This window comes from Rhinoraja longicauda, unplaced genomic scaffold (assembly GCF_053455715.1).
Source record: "Rhinoraja longicauda isolate Sanriku21f unplaced genomic scaffold, sRhiLon1.1 Scf000310, whole genome shotgun sequence".
NCBI lineage: Eukaryota > Metazoa > Chordata > Chondrichthyes > Rajiformes > Arhynchobatidae > Rhinoraja > Rhinoraja longicauda.
The window spans coordinates 87001-102444 of record NW_027601528.1 but is presented as its reverse complement, the minus strand read 5'-3'; the positions used below and the strand labels follow the sequence as shown (position 1 = coordinate 102444).

Genomic DNA, 15444 nt, shown 5'->3' with positions numbered 1-15444 from the left:
TGTTTCGAGCATTTTCTGCATTTATTTAGTTTTTTCAACATCTGCAGCATTTTGCTTTTCTTTGGAGATAATTGGCTGTTTGGCTTGATCAGTGCTATGGACCCTCCAGCAAATGGTCAGATACCTCCATTTACAACAATCCTCTGTTGCCTCTGGGCAACGTGCAGGCTATACCTTCTGCCCAATTTCAAAGGACATATCATTATTACATGAAACATCACATCTGAACAGGCAGTGTTGGTAATCTAGACTGCAGATCACACTGGGACAGGGGATGGTGACGCTCACTGGAGCTCTCCTGGGACAGGGCAAGTGATCTTCACTGGAGTTCAGAACAAGGAGGCTGATTATTATCTGAATGGTGTCAGATTAGGAAAAGGGGAGTTGCAACACTAGGTGTCCTTGTACATCAGTCACTACAAGTACAGCAGGCAGTGAAGAAAATGGCATGTTGGCCTTCATAGCAAGAGGATTTGAGTATAGGAGCAAGGCGGTCCTACTACAGTTGTACAGGGCCCTGGTGAGACCAATAGACAATAGGTGCAGGAGTAGGCCATTTGGCCCTTCAAGCCAGCACCACCATTCAATGTGATCATGGCTGATTATTCTCAATCAGTACCCCGTTCCTGCCTTCTCCCCATACCCCCTGACTCCACTATCCTTAAGAACTCTATCTAGCTCTCTCTTGAATGCATTCGGAGAATTGGCCTCCTGTGGCCAATTCTCTGAGACAGAGAATTCCACAGATTTACAACTCTCTGACTGAAAAAGTTTTTCCTCATCTCCGTTCTGGAGTATTGTGTGCAGTTTTAGTCTCCTAACTAATTTGAGGAAGGACATTCTTGCTAATGAGGGAGTGCAGCATAGTTTCACCAGGTTAATTCCCAGATGGTGGGACTGACATGATGAAAGAATGGATCGACTGGGCTTATATTCCCTGGAATTCAGAAGGATGAGAGGGGATCTTATAGAAACATAAAATTCTTAAGGGTTTGGACAGGCAAGATGTTGGGAAAATGTTCCCGATGTTGGGGGAGACCAGAACCAGGGGTCACAGTTTAAGAATAAGGGGTAGGCTATTTAGGACTGAGATGAGGAAAAACCTTTCCACCCAGAGAGTTATGAATCTGTGGAATTCTCTGCCATAGAAGTCAGTGGAGGTCAATTCACTGGATGTTTTCAAGAGAGAGTTAGATATAGCTCTTAGGGCAAACGGAATCAAGGGAAATGAGGAGAAAGCAGGAACGAGCACTGATTTTGGATGATCAGCCATGATCATATTGAATGGCGGAGCTAACTCGAAAGGCCGAATGGCCTATTCCAGCACCTATTTTCTCTGTTTCTATGTGCTGGTTTAAACGGAAGAAAGGCACAAAAAGCTGGAGTAACAGCGGGACAGGCAGCATCTCTGGAGAAAAGGAATGGGTGACGTTTCAGGTCTGGTCTGAAGAAGGGTCTCGACCTGAAACATCACCCAGGAGGCTGTGACAGTCACTGGAGCTCTCCTGGGACAGTCTTAGTGACCCACATGACTATACTCAGATCTCAGTGCCCACACTCCTACATAACACACATACCTCTGTCTTCCGCGATGATTTGCACCAGTTGGTAATCCTCAGGCCTGTCCCCATCCAAATTGTGTTTGGCCATGGCCTTTCGAATGACAACAGGTGTCTTATCTTGGCTTGTCACCTGCAACAGAATTTTAACCCATTAATAGACCAGGCTTTGGTATTTATTGCCCTGTTATCCTTTCAGTAGTTTAAAATATCTACCACATCCTCATCACCCCTCCCCTTTATGTCTCTACACATTATCTCCCATCTCCAAAGGATATCTATACCCATTATGAATACATGTTCACATGGGCTTGCATCTCATGTTGGCTCTTGGAGCAGAGGTAATTGAGATACTTTGTCTTGGAGAAAGCACCACAACCAGAGCCACTTCTAATCTGCAGCCACACTCATGAATCAGAGCCAAGGCAACACAAGGAACCTTGGCTAATTTCCCTCCCCATTTCCTGGTGGTAGTGGCGTGGGGCTTAAAACATAACCGCGGTAGTAGGGCAAGGCCAACTCTAGAATCTCAGTTAACTCAACCACGGCTGGCAATCCGAAAGCAAGACCAAGGCAGAAATTGTGACTTGACTCCCTCAATCTTGGTCATCAATATACATTTTTTTAAAACAGTGGTCCTATCAACAATGCTTGGGGAATGCCACCATTCACCCCCCTCTGTGTCAAAACAACCATTTACTACCACCCTCGATTGTCATAGTATAAATGTTGAGGCATAGCATAGAAACAGGTCCTTAAGCCCACTCAGTCCTCATTGTCCATGAAGCATCCATTGACACTAATCCCATTTTATTATTTCCACCTTCTCATCAACACCACACATTTTCTACCACTCATCTACTGTTAGCTAGAGTAATTTTCACACACCAACTAACCTACTGACCAGCATGTGTTTAGGATATGGAAGGAATCTGCAGAACCTGGGAGAAACCCACGCAGTCACAGAGAGTACGTTTAAACTCCAAAGAGACAGCAGCCAAGGTCAGGATCGAACTAAGGTCACTGGAGCTGTGAGACAGCAGTTCAACCTGCTGCACCACTGTGCCGCCTTGTCACTTGGGAACCTTGCTCTCCTTCAAAATAGTAGTGCCAAGAATTTTCATATATGCCTTAGTGGATGAGATAGTGGATGTGGAGTAGGTTTAGAAAAGTTATGAACTCAGAGCAACAAACTGCTGGAGGAACTCAGTGGGTCGAGCAGTATCTGTTACTTTGTTTGTTACTCCAGATTCCAGCATCTGCAGTCTCCTCTGTCTTGAAAGATACAAACTTGTTGCCCAGAGGAATGTGAGGCAGTTTTGCTTAGAGCAATCCAATGTTCGCCATCTCCCGCGCCCCATCTCACCCAAGACCAAACAATGAACTACAACTGATCTGTCCTCGTCCAAGAGCACGTGACACTCACCAAAATGCTCTTGTACATGTTCCCATTGTCGACGTCCAGACTGACCCGAATGATACAGCAGTCGTCCACCTGCTGGTTATAAAGTGGCAGAGATAGTGTGGAGTAGCTGGATATTCCAGAGACTGAGCGCTTGTGCGTTCTCGTGGACGTTATGGGTGTGGAGGAGACGGAGGAAGAGGAGGCGCTGCTTGACCCAGAGCCGATTCCGGACGTGTCCAATGAGGACAGCGATGTTGATTCCCAGAACTAAAAGAAAATAAAATATGGGAAAAAAGTTTACCATTGGGACAAGACTGGTACCACGAGTGCCCAGTCTGGCCCAGCTTGGAATGTTGTACCTGCCAGTTAAAAGCTGGTACTTCCAAAGTTCAGTAAAAAAAAACACTGGGACCGAACTAAAAGTGAGGTGCTGAGTCAGTTCTGAAGAGGTTTGTAGAGTACATCCTCTTGTAAACCCAGCATTGCCACCATCACCCTCGTGTGTCTACACCAGCGCCAAGCTCAATTCACGTCTACCGGACAACCACAATTTCATTTGCACAGCACCTTTAATGCAGCGACACAGCCCAAGATACACTGGCATACAAAATTATTCATTCATTCACAATATGGATGTCGAACAATAAGTTGATGAACAAGCATCTTACAAGTGGAAGGAGCAGGGGAATAATTTAGGGAGGGAATTTCCTCACTGGGCATCTTGGCGGCTGAAAGCCCTGTCACACCCTATGAAGGGATGAACATCAGTAGTGCTCAAGAGGCTCAAATAGGAGGAACATAAATATCTCATTGGGTCGTGAGGCTGAGGAGATCACAGTTGGTGAGGCCTTGGGTGATGGTCAATAACAATGCGACTGTTTTCTAAATATATTTTGTTGAATAATGTAAGTGTGTGCAAAGTTGCATACATAGGATTCCTTTTAAACCAAGAGAGGGAATGTGGAGCATTTTGGGCTTCAGGGGCATCATGGAGTAAACATTCAATAGATCCAACGGGGATGTGTCAGGATGGGAAGATTCCCAACTCCAGGCTATTTGAACACCTCAACAAATCATCTCTCCCTTCATCTCCCTACCCCAGAATCCTGCCTTTGGCCAGCCAATATACCCGCTTATGGGAGGCAATATCTTCCAGGGATAACCAAAAGGTAAACAGACACTCGGTGACTCTGGGTGATTCTGGGCCATCAATTAACCAGCCATTCTTTGCTCAATCCCAGCATGTTTATAGCAAACAGATAGAGCCATTGAGTTGTTCTATCTCCTGTTAATTTGCAGGTTTTTATTTTGGTCCGAGAAATTAATTTTCCCATCCGGGAGACTTCAGGATAATCTGGGAGATTTAGAAACCCCGGTGGTTGGGCGAGGCAACACTTTGAACTGGGGATTGGGGTGGGGAGGAATGTGGAATGGATAATTCTTGGGAGAGGGATGGAGAGAAGGCAGTGATCATTCCGGGGTTAGAATCTACAACTAGCCATGTACAGTTTAGCTCATTCTAGCAGCTCTACTTGTGCCATCATAATTAGGGCGGATCTTGTACCCACTTCAGGCTTCTTTAGTGACAGACTGTTGGGTTACACAAGGCTCCCCATGGAGTCTAGGCTTGTCCAATTTTACTGTGCTAATGGATGGATCACACTCCATCTCTGGCACTGGACATCACAGTGAAAGAACAGTTTGTTTGGTGTTTGCACAATCAATCCCTACCTTCTTCTCCTGGGAATCCGGTGACTCGGAGATGAAGCTGATGTTGATTTCTTCCACGTCAGAGTTGCTGGATCCGGCAGATGTGACACTGACTGAGTCTACTGCATCGCCACCGCCCAGGTAGGGCCCGTACTTGAGCTGCTCGCAGGAGCGGGACTGGGCGCCCGTACATGGAGCATCTGCGGCTGGGGTCTGCCTGCTGCAATCGTCGATGGGATGGAAGGAGGAAGGTGTTAACAAACCGGATAGACCTCATGTTGGACCGAGCAGACACCTCATTGGGGTTATCAGCAGCCCCCATTACTCTCCCCACCTTTTATTTCCATCAATATCTGTCCTGAGCTCAGCACATTGATGCAATAATAAAGAAAGTCCACCAACACCTCGACTTCCCTAGAACATTGAGGAGATTTGGTATGTCAACGGATTGTCTCTTGAACTTCTACAGGTGAGAGCGGTAGAGAGCTTACTGACTGATATCATGGCCTGATATGGTTATTAATTTATTGAATTCTTGTTTAATATATATTATGAGTATTATGTTCACAGGCTTGTTGTGCTGCTGCAAGTAAGACATTCATTGTTCTGTTGTCAGTACATATGACAATTAAACACACTTGACTCTTGGCTATCAATGTCAATATAAATCAGGCCATCAACTCACTTCCAAGTGCAGAGTAAAGTGTGTTTAATTGTCATGTGTACCGATAATGTTTCTGCACGGCCACCCAATGTGACAGTCATGGCAGGACAGGGAAATGTCCACCTTGTAACCGTTCTGGCCTTTCCCACCTTTGCCCGTGTCAAGAGTGTTTACTAGTCAAATGTATCGAAATAGAACAAAGAAATCCATACTTGCAGTAGTATAACAGGTCTGCAAAACACGGCACTCAATAGATAACATAAAACAAACAGATGTTCAGTAAAATAAAAATATTAACGCAAATCAAAACAAAAGACTGGTCCCTAGTGCAAATCAAAACAGTTCGTAGTTCAAAGTTTAGTTGTTTTTTTGTTGTGTTCAATAGTCCAATGGTTGTTGGGAAGAAGCTATTCCTGAACCTGGAGGTGATAGTTTTCAGACTCCTATACCTTCTTCCCGATGGCAGGAGTGCAATGAGAGTGTGGCCAGTAGAGGATGCATTGTAATCATGTATAGTATGATTTGTCCAGATAGCATCCAGAACAAGCATTTCACTGTCTCTGTACACGTGACAATAAATAAACTGAACTAAAACTAAACTTCTTCTTTGTTATAAGAAAATCTGATTATCCATGTCCAACAAGTAATTCCTTCCACAGCAGAGTTCTCTCTTAGCCCAATGCTGAGGGAAGGGTGAAGTGCCCCCACCATCCACACCTAACCGCCCACTTTCATACACTCTCCATCTGCCAGGATGGACCTGCAGTAGAAACCTCTGTCTTGTTCTCCACATAGCCACAGTTCCCCAGGATTACCCAGGCCAAATGTCACAATCCCCTCTCTGCCTTTACATTCAATGTACATCTGTCTAACCACAGTGGCAAAGGACACTCACTCGCTCCATCGCTTGATGATGCCTGTGTTCTTCTTTGCCTTCAGAGTGTTGCTCGCAGATTCTGCCAGAGGCTCAATTTCACAGGACAGGTTGTAACTGGAATTATGATAAGATTAAAACGGTTAACAAAATTAAGACAGGACATGATTTTCCAGCACCTCTTCCCACCTAGCCTTTATTCAAATCCCAGCCCAGTTTTACCCAGTCAATGGATCTCTGATCTCACTGGGATAGGGTAGTGTACTCACACCAGCTGCTCAGATAAAAACAGGTCCATGTCAGTCATTGAGATTGATTTCACTAAAGCTTGTGTTGGTTCTGTTGGGCAGGTGTGTCTGTGAAAGTGTTAGCACCGAGCAGGGACATGGGCTCTCGCCCTGGCTCTCTCCTCGCTGGCATCGCCAACCAACCCATCCCAACCCTTCCACAGCAGCACAAGCATCCCCTCACCTTTCCGCCTCCGTCAGCCTCCCCACGCTGCGAAACCACTCCACAAACCGATGGTCCGGTGTAAAGGAGTAGTTATTGCAGGCAGACTGCAGCAACTTGATCTGGGCAATCACTTCAAACTCCTAGCAGAGAAAACATTCGCCAGTGTTAGTGGAGCTTGCAGAAAAATACAGCCACATCTCATACATCTCAATGATTCATTGCTTTTCCTGCCTTCCATAGCATACTGGTCCATTATCTCAGTTCCTGTCTTCCCTAGCCCATATGAACCATACAGAGGTGGTAACCGAATCAGATGCCTGTGTACCACAGCTCCCAATTCACATTGCTGCCAGTATTTGGAACGCCCACTGCACAATGTTACAGTATTGTGTGTAATATGAACATCCCACCAAGGTCCAGTGAAATACAATGGAAGCTTCCATACTAACTACTATTAGCTTCCATCTGCTTCCAAATGGAGTGGCTATCAGCTTGTCTCTGAAGGCAAGCAGTAAGCCAAGCCTGTGAGTGAGCACACTGCCATTACACAGTCTCATTTATAAGACACATTTTAAAGAAAATATTTATTCATTGCCTAAATGCGAATGCCACTGGTGATGCCAGTATTTTGTGCCCATCCCCAACTGACCCATCGGCCATTGAAAGAATGATCCCTTGGGAATGCCTTGTAAGTGAATTAAAGCAACCCAGGTGCATTAGTGGGATTCAGTGTTGTTGCCAGCCCTCTGGACACGGGCTGAGTAATTTAAACTAAGTAATGGGATAGAGGGGAGAGGAGTGGCGGTGGGTTTTCAGCGCCAGGTGACATCTGGCGGTCTAGCTGGGATATGACCGCTCCCTGGGAGTCAGCACAGTGGCTCCTTCATGGGGAGCTCACGATCCGAGCTGTGGAGGTAAATGTTCATTTATAAACCCATGGCCCTCAATAATGAAACAAGGCTTAAATGTCTTACCTTTCTCCTTTTTTCAAAGTTGATCAGACCGCCCTGTGAAGTGGAAAGGAACAGATGAATAAACTGAATGACTATATTTCCTCTCTGCACACTCTCTCTCTCCCCCCCCCCCCTTCCCTCTCCTGGGGAGCAGGTACAGGCATCAGTCACTTGCAGGCATCGCACTGTACAACAGTGCAAGTCTATTGCGGTTCACAGACTGACACTAACCATTACAAGCTCTGAACGAACTGCTGGCGAAACTTGTGGATAATTAATTCACATGTTTGTTTCGCTGGTACATAAACAGAGGAGACACAAGGAACTGTAGATGCTGGAATCTTGTGTAGAACACAAAGTACTGGATTAACTCAGCGGGTCAGGCAGCATCTCTGGAGGACATGGTGTGAAGAGTCCAACCTAAAACATCGCCTGTCCATGTCGTCCAGAGATACTGCCTGACCCACTTTCAGCACTTTGCGTTTTACATAAACAAGGATGTGGACCCATTTCACTACTTAGTTACACTAGTTGAGAACACATTTGTCATCGTATTCCAATATGACAAGCAGTGTTTTCCCACATTAAACCCATTTGTTACATGCTCCATTTGTAAACAGATTTGAGGCTAATTCTCACTTACTTCTAAATGATCTTTTACCGCAGTGTCCAACATAACCAGGTCAGTGAGAAAGGTTCCCAAGTAAGGGATTGTACCCTGCATTGTACCCTGGAGAAACACAGAAGGCATTTGCATTACTGATTAAGGACAGCCATTAGAATAAATGACTTGTGTGCATCAGATCGATCTCTGGAGCAAACCTACCAACTCCTTTTGTTGCTGCTGCCTTTTCAGAGCCCGTTTTGGATTGAGGTCAAGTGTAGCAAACTTTGAGGTCCCCTCCTGGAGTTCCAGAACATGAAAATAAAGGAGACATACAAAAAGTGAGCACCTTACGAACAGGTCAAAGAATGCATGTGTCTGATTTGGACTTCAGCGTAAAATGGTATCAAGTGCTAAACCTTGCCTTTCCAGTAGGTGGCAGCACCCATGCGAGACAAGGGTTTGGGATTATAGATTCAGGTTAGTAATATATACGAAGGTACAAATAAATTCCTCGTTCACATAGTGTGCACGGAGTACATGATAATAATAGATAACAAGAAATACAATGATGGATGCAAAACAGCAGAGTGGTCTAAAGATGTCGGGCAATTTAAAGTAGTGCAGAAAAAATACTAAAGTAAATTATGGAATAATCAAGTTGAGTTTAAGAGTAAGAGTACATCGCAGCACCTCTGGGAAGGGGGTGTGACAAAGTGATTGGTTCATGAGTCTGATAGTTGTGGGGAAGAAGCTGTCCTTAAATCTGGGCTTTCAAGCTCCTGTTACTTCTCTCAAAAGGTAGAAGAGAGAAGAGCTGGAGTGACAGGCATCATTGACGAGGCTCAGCCTTCCTGAGGCATCACACCGTGAAGATGGAAGGAAGAAGGAAAAGCCAAGTCTGTGATCGACTGTGCTCTGTTCACCACCTCTGCAGGTTCAGTCAATCAAGAGCAGAGCAGCTGCCATCGCAGGCTGTGATGTATCTTGCCAGAATACTTTAAAAAGAGTGAACAAACTCAGGACATTGAGACATGCTAAGATTTTTTCTTCTGAAGTGGGTCATTGGAGTATGATTGTACAATTTGCACAAAACACAATCCTACAAACCAGCAATGTGCTAATGGCCAGACTGTTTTTGTTGGTTGTGTTGAGCGAGGGCTGGACATTGCTTGGGCCAACTAGAGATAACTTCCCTATGGAGGGTGAAGCAAAGCTTCAGTTTTGCCCGTTTATTTTGTTTCTCGTCCTTCAGATGCTGCCTGACTTCATGTTTCCAGTGTTTTCTGCAGCCTCAACCTTGGATTCAGTTCATCTCTATTCTACCCATTGGCTGGCCTCCTCCATTCTGAATGAAACTGGCTTCCCTTCCAGTGCTGCTCAGAGCGCCAAGGCAGTTCCAAGTGATTCACTCACCCAGTGATTCAGACACAGCAGCTGAAAAACCCACACTATGAAGACATTGCAAGTTACTGTAAGAGAAGCTAATTAAGGGCGATGACTGTGGGTTGCCGGGGGTGGAACGGAAGCTAAGACCTGGTCGTGGACTGTTTCTAAAGAGTACCGCGGTGTCAACTTTCCCCTAGTCAAGTCACTGAGGGTTTGCCTAGGCTGTAAACTCTCCTGCTGCTGGCACAAGTCATTTCAAAACTTATCGAATGACCTATCAGCTTGGTGAAGAAAGCAGTGTCTTCTGCAAGAACACGGTGACTGGTCCGTGAGCAGTTATTTACAGATAATATAACCACATCCTGCCATCAGGTCTCCATTGCATCTGCTTCATGCTTAAAAATGTTGCCCCCGCTGTTGCTTCCTGGAATCTGCACTTTAACCACACTGCAGATCTTTACAATGGCTTCATCGAGCAGCTAATACGATAAGGCTTCCTGTAAGTTACTTTTGATGTTAAAAGTGCAGAATGCTCTTATTCTTCTTTCGCTTTAAGCTTTGTTAAATTCAACAACAATGAAAGCTTGCTTTACCATTGTGCTTTTTACTTACAATAACCTCCCAAACTTCCTCTCGATAGAATGGGTCAAAGAGGCACATTTTGTGGAGGAGAGAGAGAGGTGCAGAGGATCAGAGAGAGAGAGAGATGTGCAGGTTGAGGCCTGCGCAGCCTGCAATGGTGGAGGCCAGAGCTGGAGTTTGGGAAGAGTTTCTGGAGCCTGTATTTTGTAGAGTTTAGGGTGGGCAAGGCCATAGAAGGATGCGAGTATAGACAGTTGGCCTAAAAAAAATACCTTCACATGCCTCGGACTGTTTCAACAGACACTATAATAAAGAGAGATGATAAAAACAGACGTTGCTGAAAGCACTCAGCGGGTCAGGCAACAGTTGTGGAAAGAGAAAGAGAGTTAATGTTTCAGGACTGCGACTCTTCATTAGCAATGATCTGAAAAATCCACTCTGTTTCTCTATCCACAGAAGATGCCCGACCTGCTGAGTGCTTCCAACAATATCTGTTTTCATTTCTAATTTCCAGCATCTGTTGTTTTTGATTATCTTAACAAACAGTGATCTAAATTGGATACTCATGGGGTCTTTTGTGCAGATGATTCTTCAATCTCTGAGGACAGTGAGAATAAATATTTGCTTGAATTGATCGATAAACTGCTGCACATCACAGTATAGTGATATGGACGTGCAGATTCACCAGGAGAATAACAAAATAACAAGTACGGGATATTTGCACAATGTTTTGCCCGATTTAAACAGAATAATATCCAGCAACTCCCATTTTTTTTGTATACTGGGAGCTTTTCCAGGGACCCGACCTTGAGATCACTCAGGTCACAGAGTCCCATTGGCGAAGCAGCTTCACGCCACACACTGACACTGGGCACACAGTTTCATATATTACCAGGGATGCCTGCTGGAATTCAGGAAAATCCCATGTCTGATTTGCCAACCTTCTCACACCAAGCACCCCCCTTCCATCGTTCAGTATTATAAACCTGCTTGTTTGACTTCTTACTATTTATAACCCCAGAACCCCTGCCAACAAACTAACCAGCAGGTGTGAGCAGGTATGGATTACCCAGGCACAATTATAAATGACGTATTGTTGAGAGTCCTTGAGCAAAGTCCAATTCAGAAAGGCTCATTAGTGTTTTAAACAACCGTCTCTTCAGTTCAGAAAGAATACCTGAATATAATTTTATTTAAAGCACAAGCTTTAAACCACAAAGATGCATTTCTTTTTTTGAAGTGTTCTGTGTTAACAATCCCCAAACACAGCTGTCATCAATAATACAAAACTCTTAAGTGGAAAGCTGATGGCGCAGAATTAAAGGCAATGATAGACCAGAGGAATCCTGATTCAGTTCATGGTACATAACACAAATTATCAGACAGTTGCTGGGGGTGTCTTAACTTTAATTTAGTTTCATTTAATGATCACCCGTACACTAGTTCTATGTTATCCCCTTTTTGTAGTTTACACGCCAAGGCAATTCACAGAGGCCAATTGACCTACAAACCTGTGGGAGGAAACCATAGCACCTGGAGAAAGCCCTCATAGTCTCAGGGAGAACGTATAAACTCCATGCAGGCAGAAACTGTAGTCAAGATTTAACCCGGGTGTCTGGTGCTGTGAGGCCACAGCTCTACCATTGTGCCACCCATTGATATTGGGCCTGGGATGGGGAGTACAGCACGTCAATAGACAATAGGTGCAGGAGTAGGCCATTCGAGCCAGCACCACCATTCAATGTGATCATGGCTGATCATTCTCAATCAGTACCCCGTTCCTGCCTTCTCCCCATACCCCCTGACTCCGCTATCCTTAAGAGCTCTGTCTAGCTCTCTCTTGAATGCGTTCAGAGAATTGGCCTCCACTGCCTTCTGAGGCAGAGAATTCCACAGATTTACAACTCTCTGAGTGAAAAAGTTTTTCCTCATCTCCGTTCTAAATGGCCTACCCCTTATTCTTAAACTGTGTCCCCTGGTTCTGGACTCCCCCAACATTGGGAACATGTTTCCTGCCTCTAACGTGTCCAACCCCTTAATAATCTTATATGTTTCGATAAGATCCCCTCTCATCCTTCTAAATTCCAGTGTATACAAACCTAGTCGCTCCAGTCTTTCAAGATACGACAGTCCCGCCATTCCGGGAATTAACCTAGTAAACCTACGCTGCATGCCTTCAATAGCAAAAATATCCTTCCTCAAATTTGGAGACCAGAACTGCACACAGTACTCCAGGTGCGGTCTCACTAGGGCCCTGTACAACTGCAGAAGGACCTCTTTGCTCCTATACTCAACTCCTCTTGTTATGAAGGCCAACATTCCATTGGCTTTCTTCACTGCCTGCTGTACCTGCATGCTTCCTTTCAGTGACTGATGCACTAGGACACCCAGATCTCGTTGTACGTCCCCTTTTCCTAACTTGACACCATTCAGATAATAATCTGCCTTCCTATTCTTACCACCAAAGTGGATAACCTCACACTTATCCACATTAAACTGCATCTGCCATGCATCCGCCCACTCACACAACCTGTCCAAGTTTGGCATGTCCAATCTCTGTTCAGCCATGCTGGGAGGCGAAAGAGGGTGGACACTGGGTTTACGGTTGGGTGAACATTCACTGGGCAACACAATCTAGGAGAGGGAATGGGTGACGTTTCGGGTCAAACTGATCAGTCTGAAGAAGGGTCTCGACCCGAAACGTCACCCATTCCCTCCCTCCTAAATGCTGCCTGACCTGCTGAGTTACTCCAGCATTTTGTGATACCTTCGATTTGTACCAGCATCTGCAGTTATTTTCCTACACAACTTCACTGGGCAACAGGACCCCACCAAGATTGGGAAAGAGAACCCTAATGGTTTATAAGAAAGGCAGTGAACTCTTACCTTGATGAGCAGCTCACGGCTCAGGGAATGGTTATTGTCATCAGAGAAGATTTCGGACAGTTCTTGGAATATTCGAATGTTCTCTCTGCAAAATTCCAACCAAGGACGTAAAATGTTAGAAGCAATGCAACATAATTTGGTATTCACAGGAAAACTGATAACCATAGAATTTTGGCCAACTCCCTTAAATCAGACAGTCAAATTCCTATTCAGAGCAGAACAGGGGAAACTGGAAATTGAAGCTAGAATTGATTTGTGCACAATTCCAGGAAACCTAATCTGCAAGGTCTTGCTTACAGAGTACATGGAGTACGTGCTATTGAGGAGCAGGCGCGGGATAATATCCATCCTGTTCACTACATATAACAGTTTACATCCAAGCACAGCTGGAGATTGTCACAGTGCAATGTGTAGTTCCAATCCTTGCTGTGCTGAACTGCGTTCAACAGGTTATGTACCTCAATATATTCTTGCCCATTCATTTGGCATCTGGTTTCTGTTGAACAACACTGTAATGCACATTCTCCATTCATTAAATTTAAACCACTGGTTAGTCTACTAGCTTCAAAATTTTCATGACATATATTGAAATGTACAAACTATCTCCTTATCCTACTCCAACCTTTGAAGGGTAGGGTTTTGGCAACAATGTGTGGGAACAAGCCACAATATTGCCACACCACAAGCACCTTTCAGGAAACTAGAACAGTGCCAGCTGGATTCAGGATGGTCGAAATCTAAATAGATTTTCCTTCTTTACTATTCTCAAATATCATGCTCCAAAACGCATGTGTGGTAATTATACAAGAAGACACCATCATTTAACATAAAGTAAAGTACTTTGGCGCAGCTGGTCAAACTGATGTAGGGACTCTGGAGACCCGGGTTCGATCCTAACCTCGGGTGCTGTCTGTGTGGCATTTGCATGTTCTCCCTGTGACCACATGGGTTTCCTCTGGGTGCTCCGGTTTCCTCCCATATCCCAAAGGCAACTGGGTTTGTTGGTTAATCGGCCTCTGTAAATTGCCCCTAGTATGTAGGAAGTGGATGAGTAAATAGGATAACATAAAACTAGTGTGAATGGGTGATGGTTGGTTGGTAAGGACTCGGTGGGCCGATCGGCCTGTTTCCATGCTATAGCTCTTAAAACTCTTAAGTAGCTCCTTATCTGTCCTTTCTGTGGAAGTATGGTCAAAGTAATTCCAAATGATGCCAACTGATAAATCTCTTGCTGGGTTCATTTCCATCGCAGGCCTCTAGATGGCACTAAATTGGAAGGCCTCGCATTCATTCTCTGGTCATTGCTGTGTTTGCTGAGAGGAGAGAGATGGGCACAAAGATTCTGGGTAGCGGGTAGCTCACCATTGCATTGGGTCAAGGCCTAGATATGAAGCTTCATAAGGAAACAGACTGCCACTGCTCAGGGTTTAAGGTCACACACAGAGAATTGCAAATTAGGCAAGGAATGGAGAGAATATCACTCAATAACCACAACTTGCATTTATACAGCGCCTTTTAAACATGAAACATCTCAATGAACTTTACAGACATGACATTAAAGCTTATGAAAAACTATTGAGGCAAATGATAAGTAACCCAGTTGGTGTGGCAGACTTAATGAGGATCTGAAAGGATAAGAAAGAGAGGTTTAGGAGGGAATTCCAGGGCTAAGCATCGAAACAACTGAAGAAATGCCAGTCAAAGGGGAAGTGGTACACCTGGGGCTCAGGAGACCAGAGATGAAGGAGCACAAATCTTTACCTGCACTGGTCTGGAGATAGTTATTGTGTGGTGATCCCACGTGGGATTGAAAAATAAGGATCAGGACTTTTAAATAGATCCAGCCAATGAAAATGGGAATGCCGAATGATTGGGAGGTGGCTAGAGGTCTGAGCATATGATTACAGAGGGAAAAGATGGGAAATCATGCAAGAGAATCAAGATTAGAGGTAACAAACTACAAATGAGTTTTCAGCAATAAATGACATCAAATCCACATCCAAGGAGGAATTAGCACCTTTTTAACAAAATAAAAGAATGAAAAATTGTGCTTTATCCTGGTCCTACCTTGATACCTCATCCCAGCTTTTCTTAAGTCTATGGACAGAGTTGCATTGTAGAGCAGAGAGGATGGCTCGTAGCGAGGAGAAATTTTTGAAGATTCTGCACTCCTGTGACAAAGGGAAAGAAAGATTGACGATGGATTATAAAAGGAATATATACTTTTTCAACACAGAAGTCTTGTGTGTAGAAATTTGCACTTGCTTCATTATTCTGTAAATACACGGTTAATAACAGCCATGTGTGGAGCTGTGCTTCCAAACTTTAAATTAGGCTGATCTAGCGGCCACACCTTGTGACTGAG

At 44.6% G+C, this 15444-nt stretch overlaps 1 protein-coding gene across 3 annotated transcripts in view; it reads right to left on the bottom strand.

Annotated features, from left to right (window-relative positions):
- LOC144590774 (ral guanine nucleotide dissociation stimulator-like) overlaps positions 1-15444 on the bottom strand; it is an 84479-nt gene that overhangs the window by 2019 nt on the left and 67016 nt on the right. For 2 of the 3 annotated variants that reach the window (XM_078395193.1, XM_078395192.1), the window contains exons 8-17: positions 15147-15250; positions 13080-13164; positions 8445-8522; positions 8262-8348; positions 7640-7672; positions 6684-6805; positions 6234-6329; positions 4696-4894; positions 2986-3231; positions 1578-1692 (exon numbers count right to left, since the gene is read on the bottom strand). In XM_078395193.1, coding sequence (XP_078251319.1) covers positions 1578-1692; positions 2986-3231; positions 4696-4894; positions 6234-6329; positions 6684-6805; positions 7640-7672; positions 8262-8348; positions 8445-8522; positions 13080-13164; positions 15147-15250 — 1165 coding nt within the window. The remainder of the gene's footprint in view (positions 1-1577; positions 1693-2985; positions 3232-4695; positions 4895-6233; positions 6330-6683; positions 6806-7639; positions 7673-8261; positions 8349-8444; positions 8523-13079; positions 13165-15146; positions 15251-15444) is intronic. The other variant, XM_078395194.1, reaches the window with a different exon arrangement.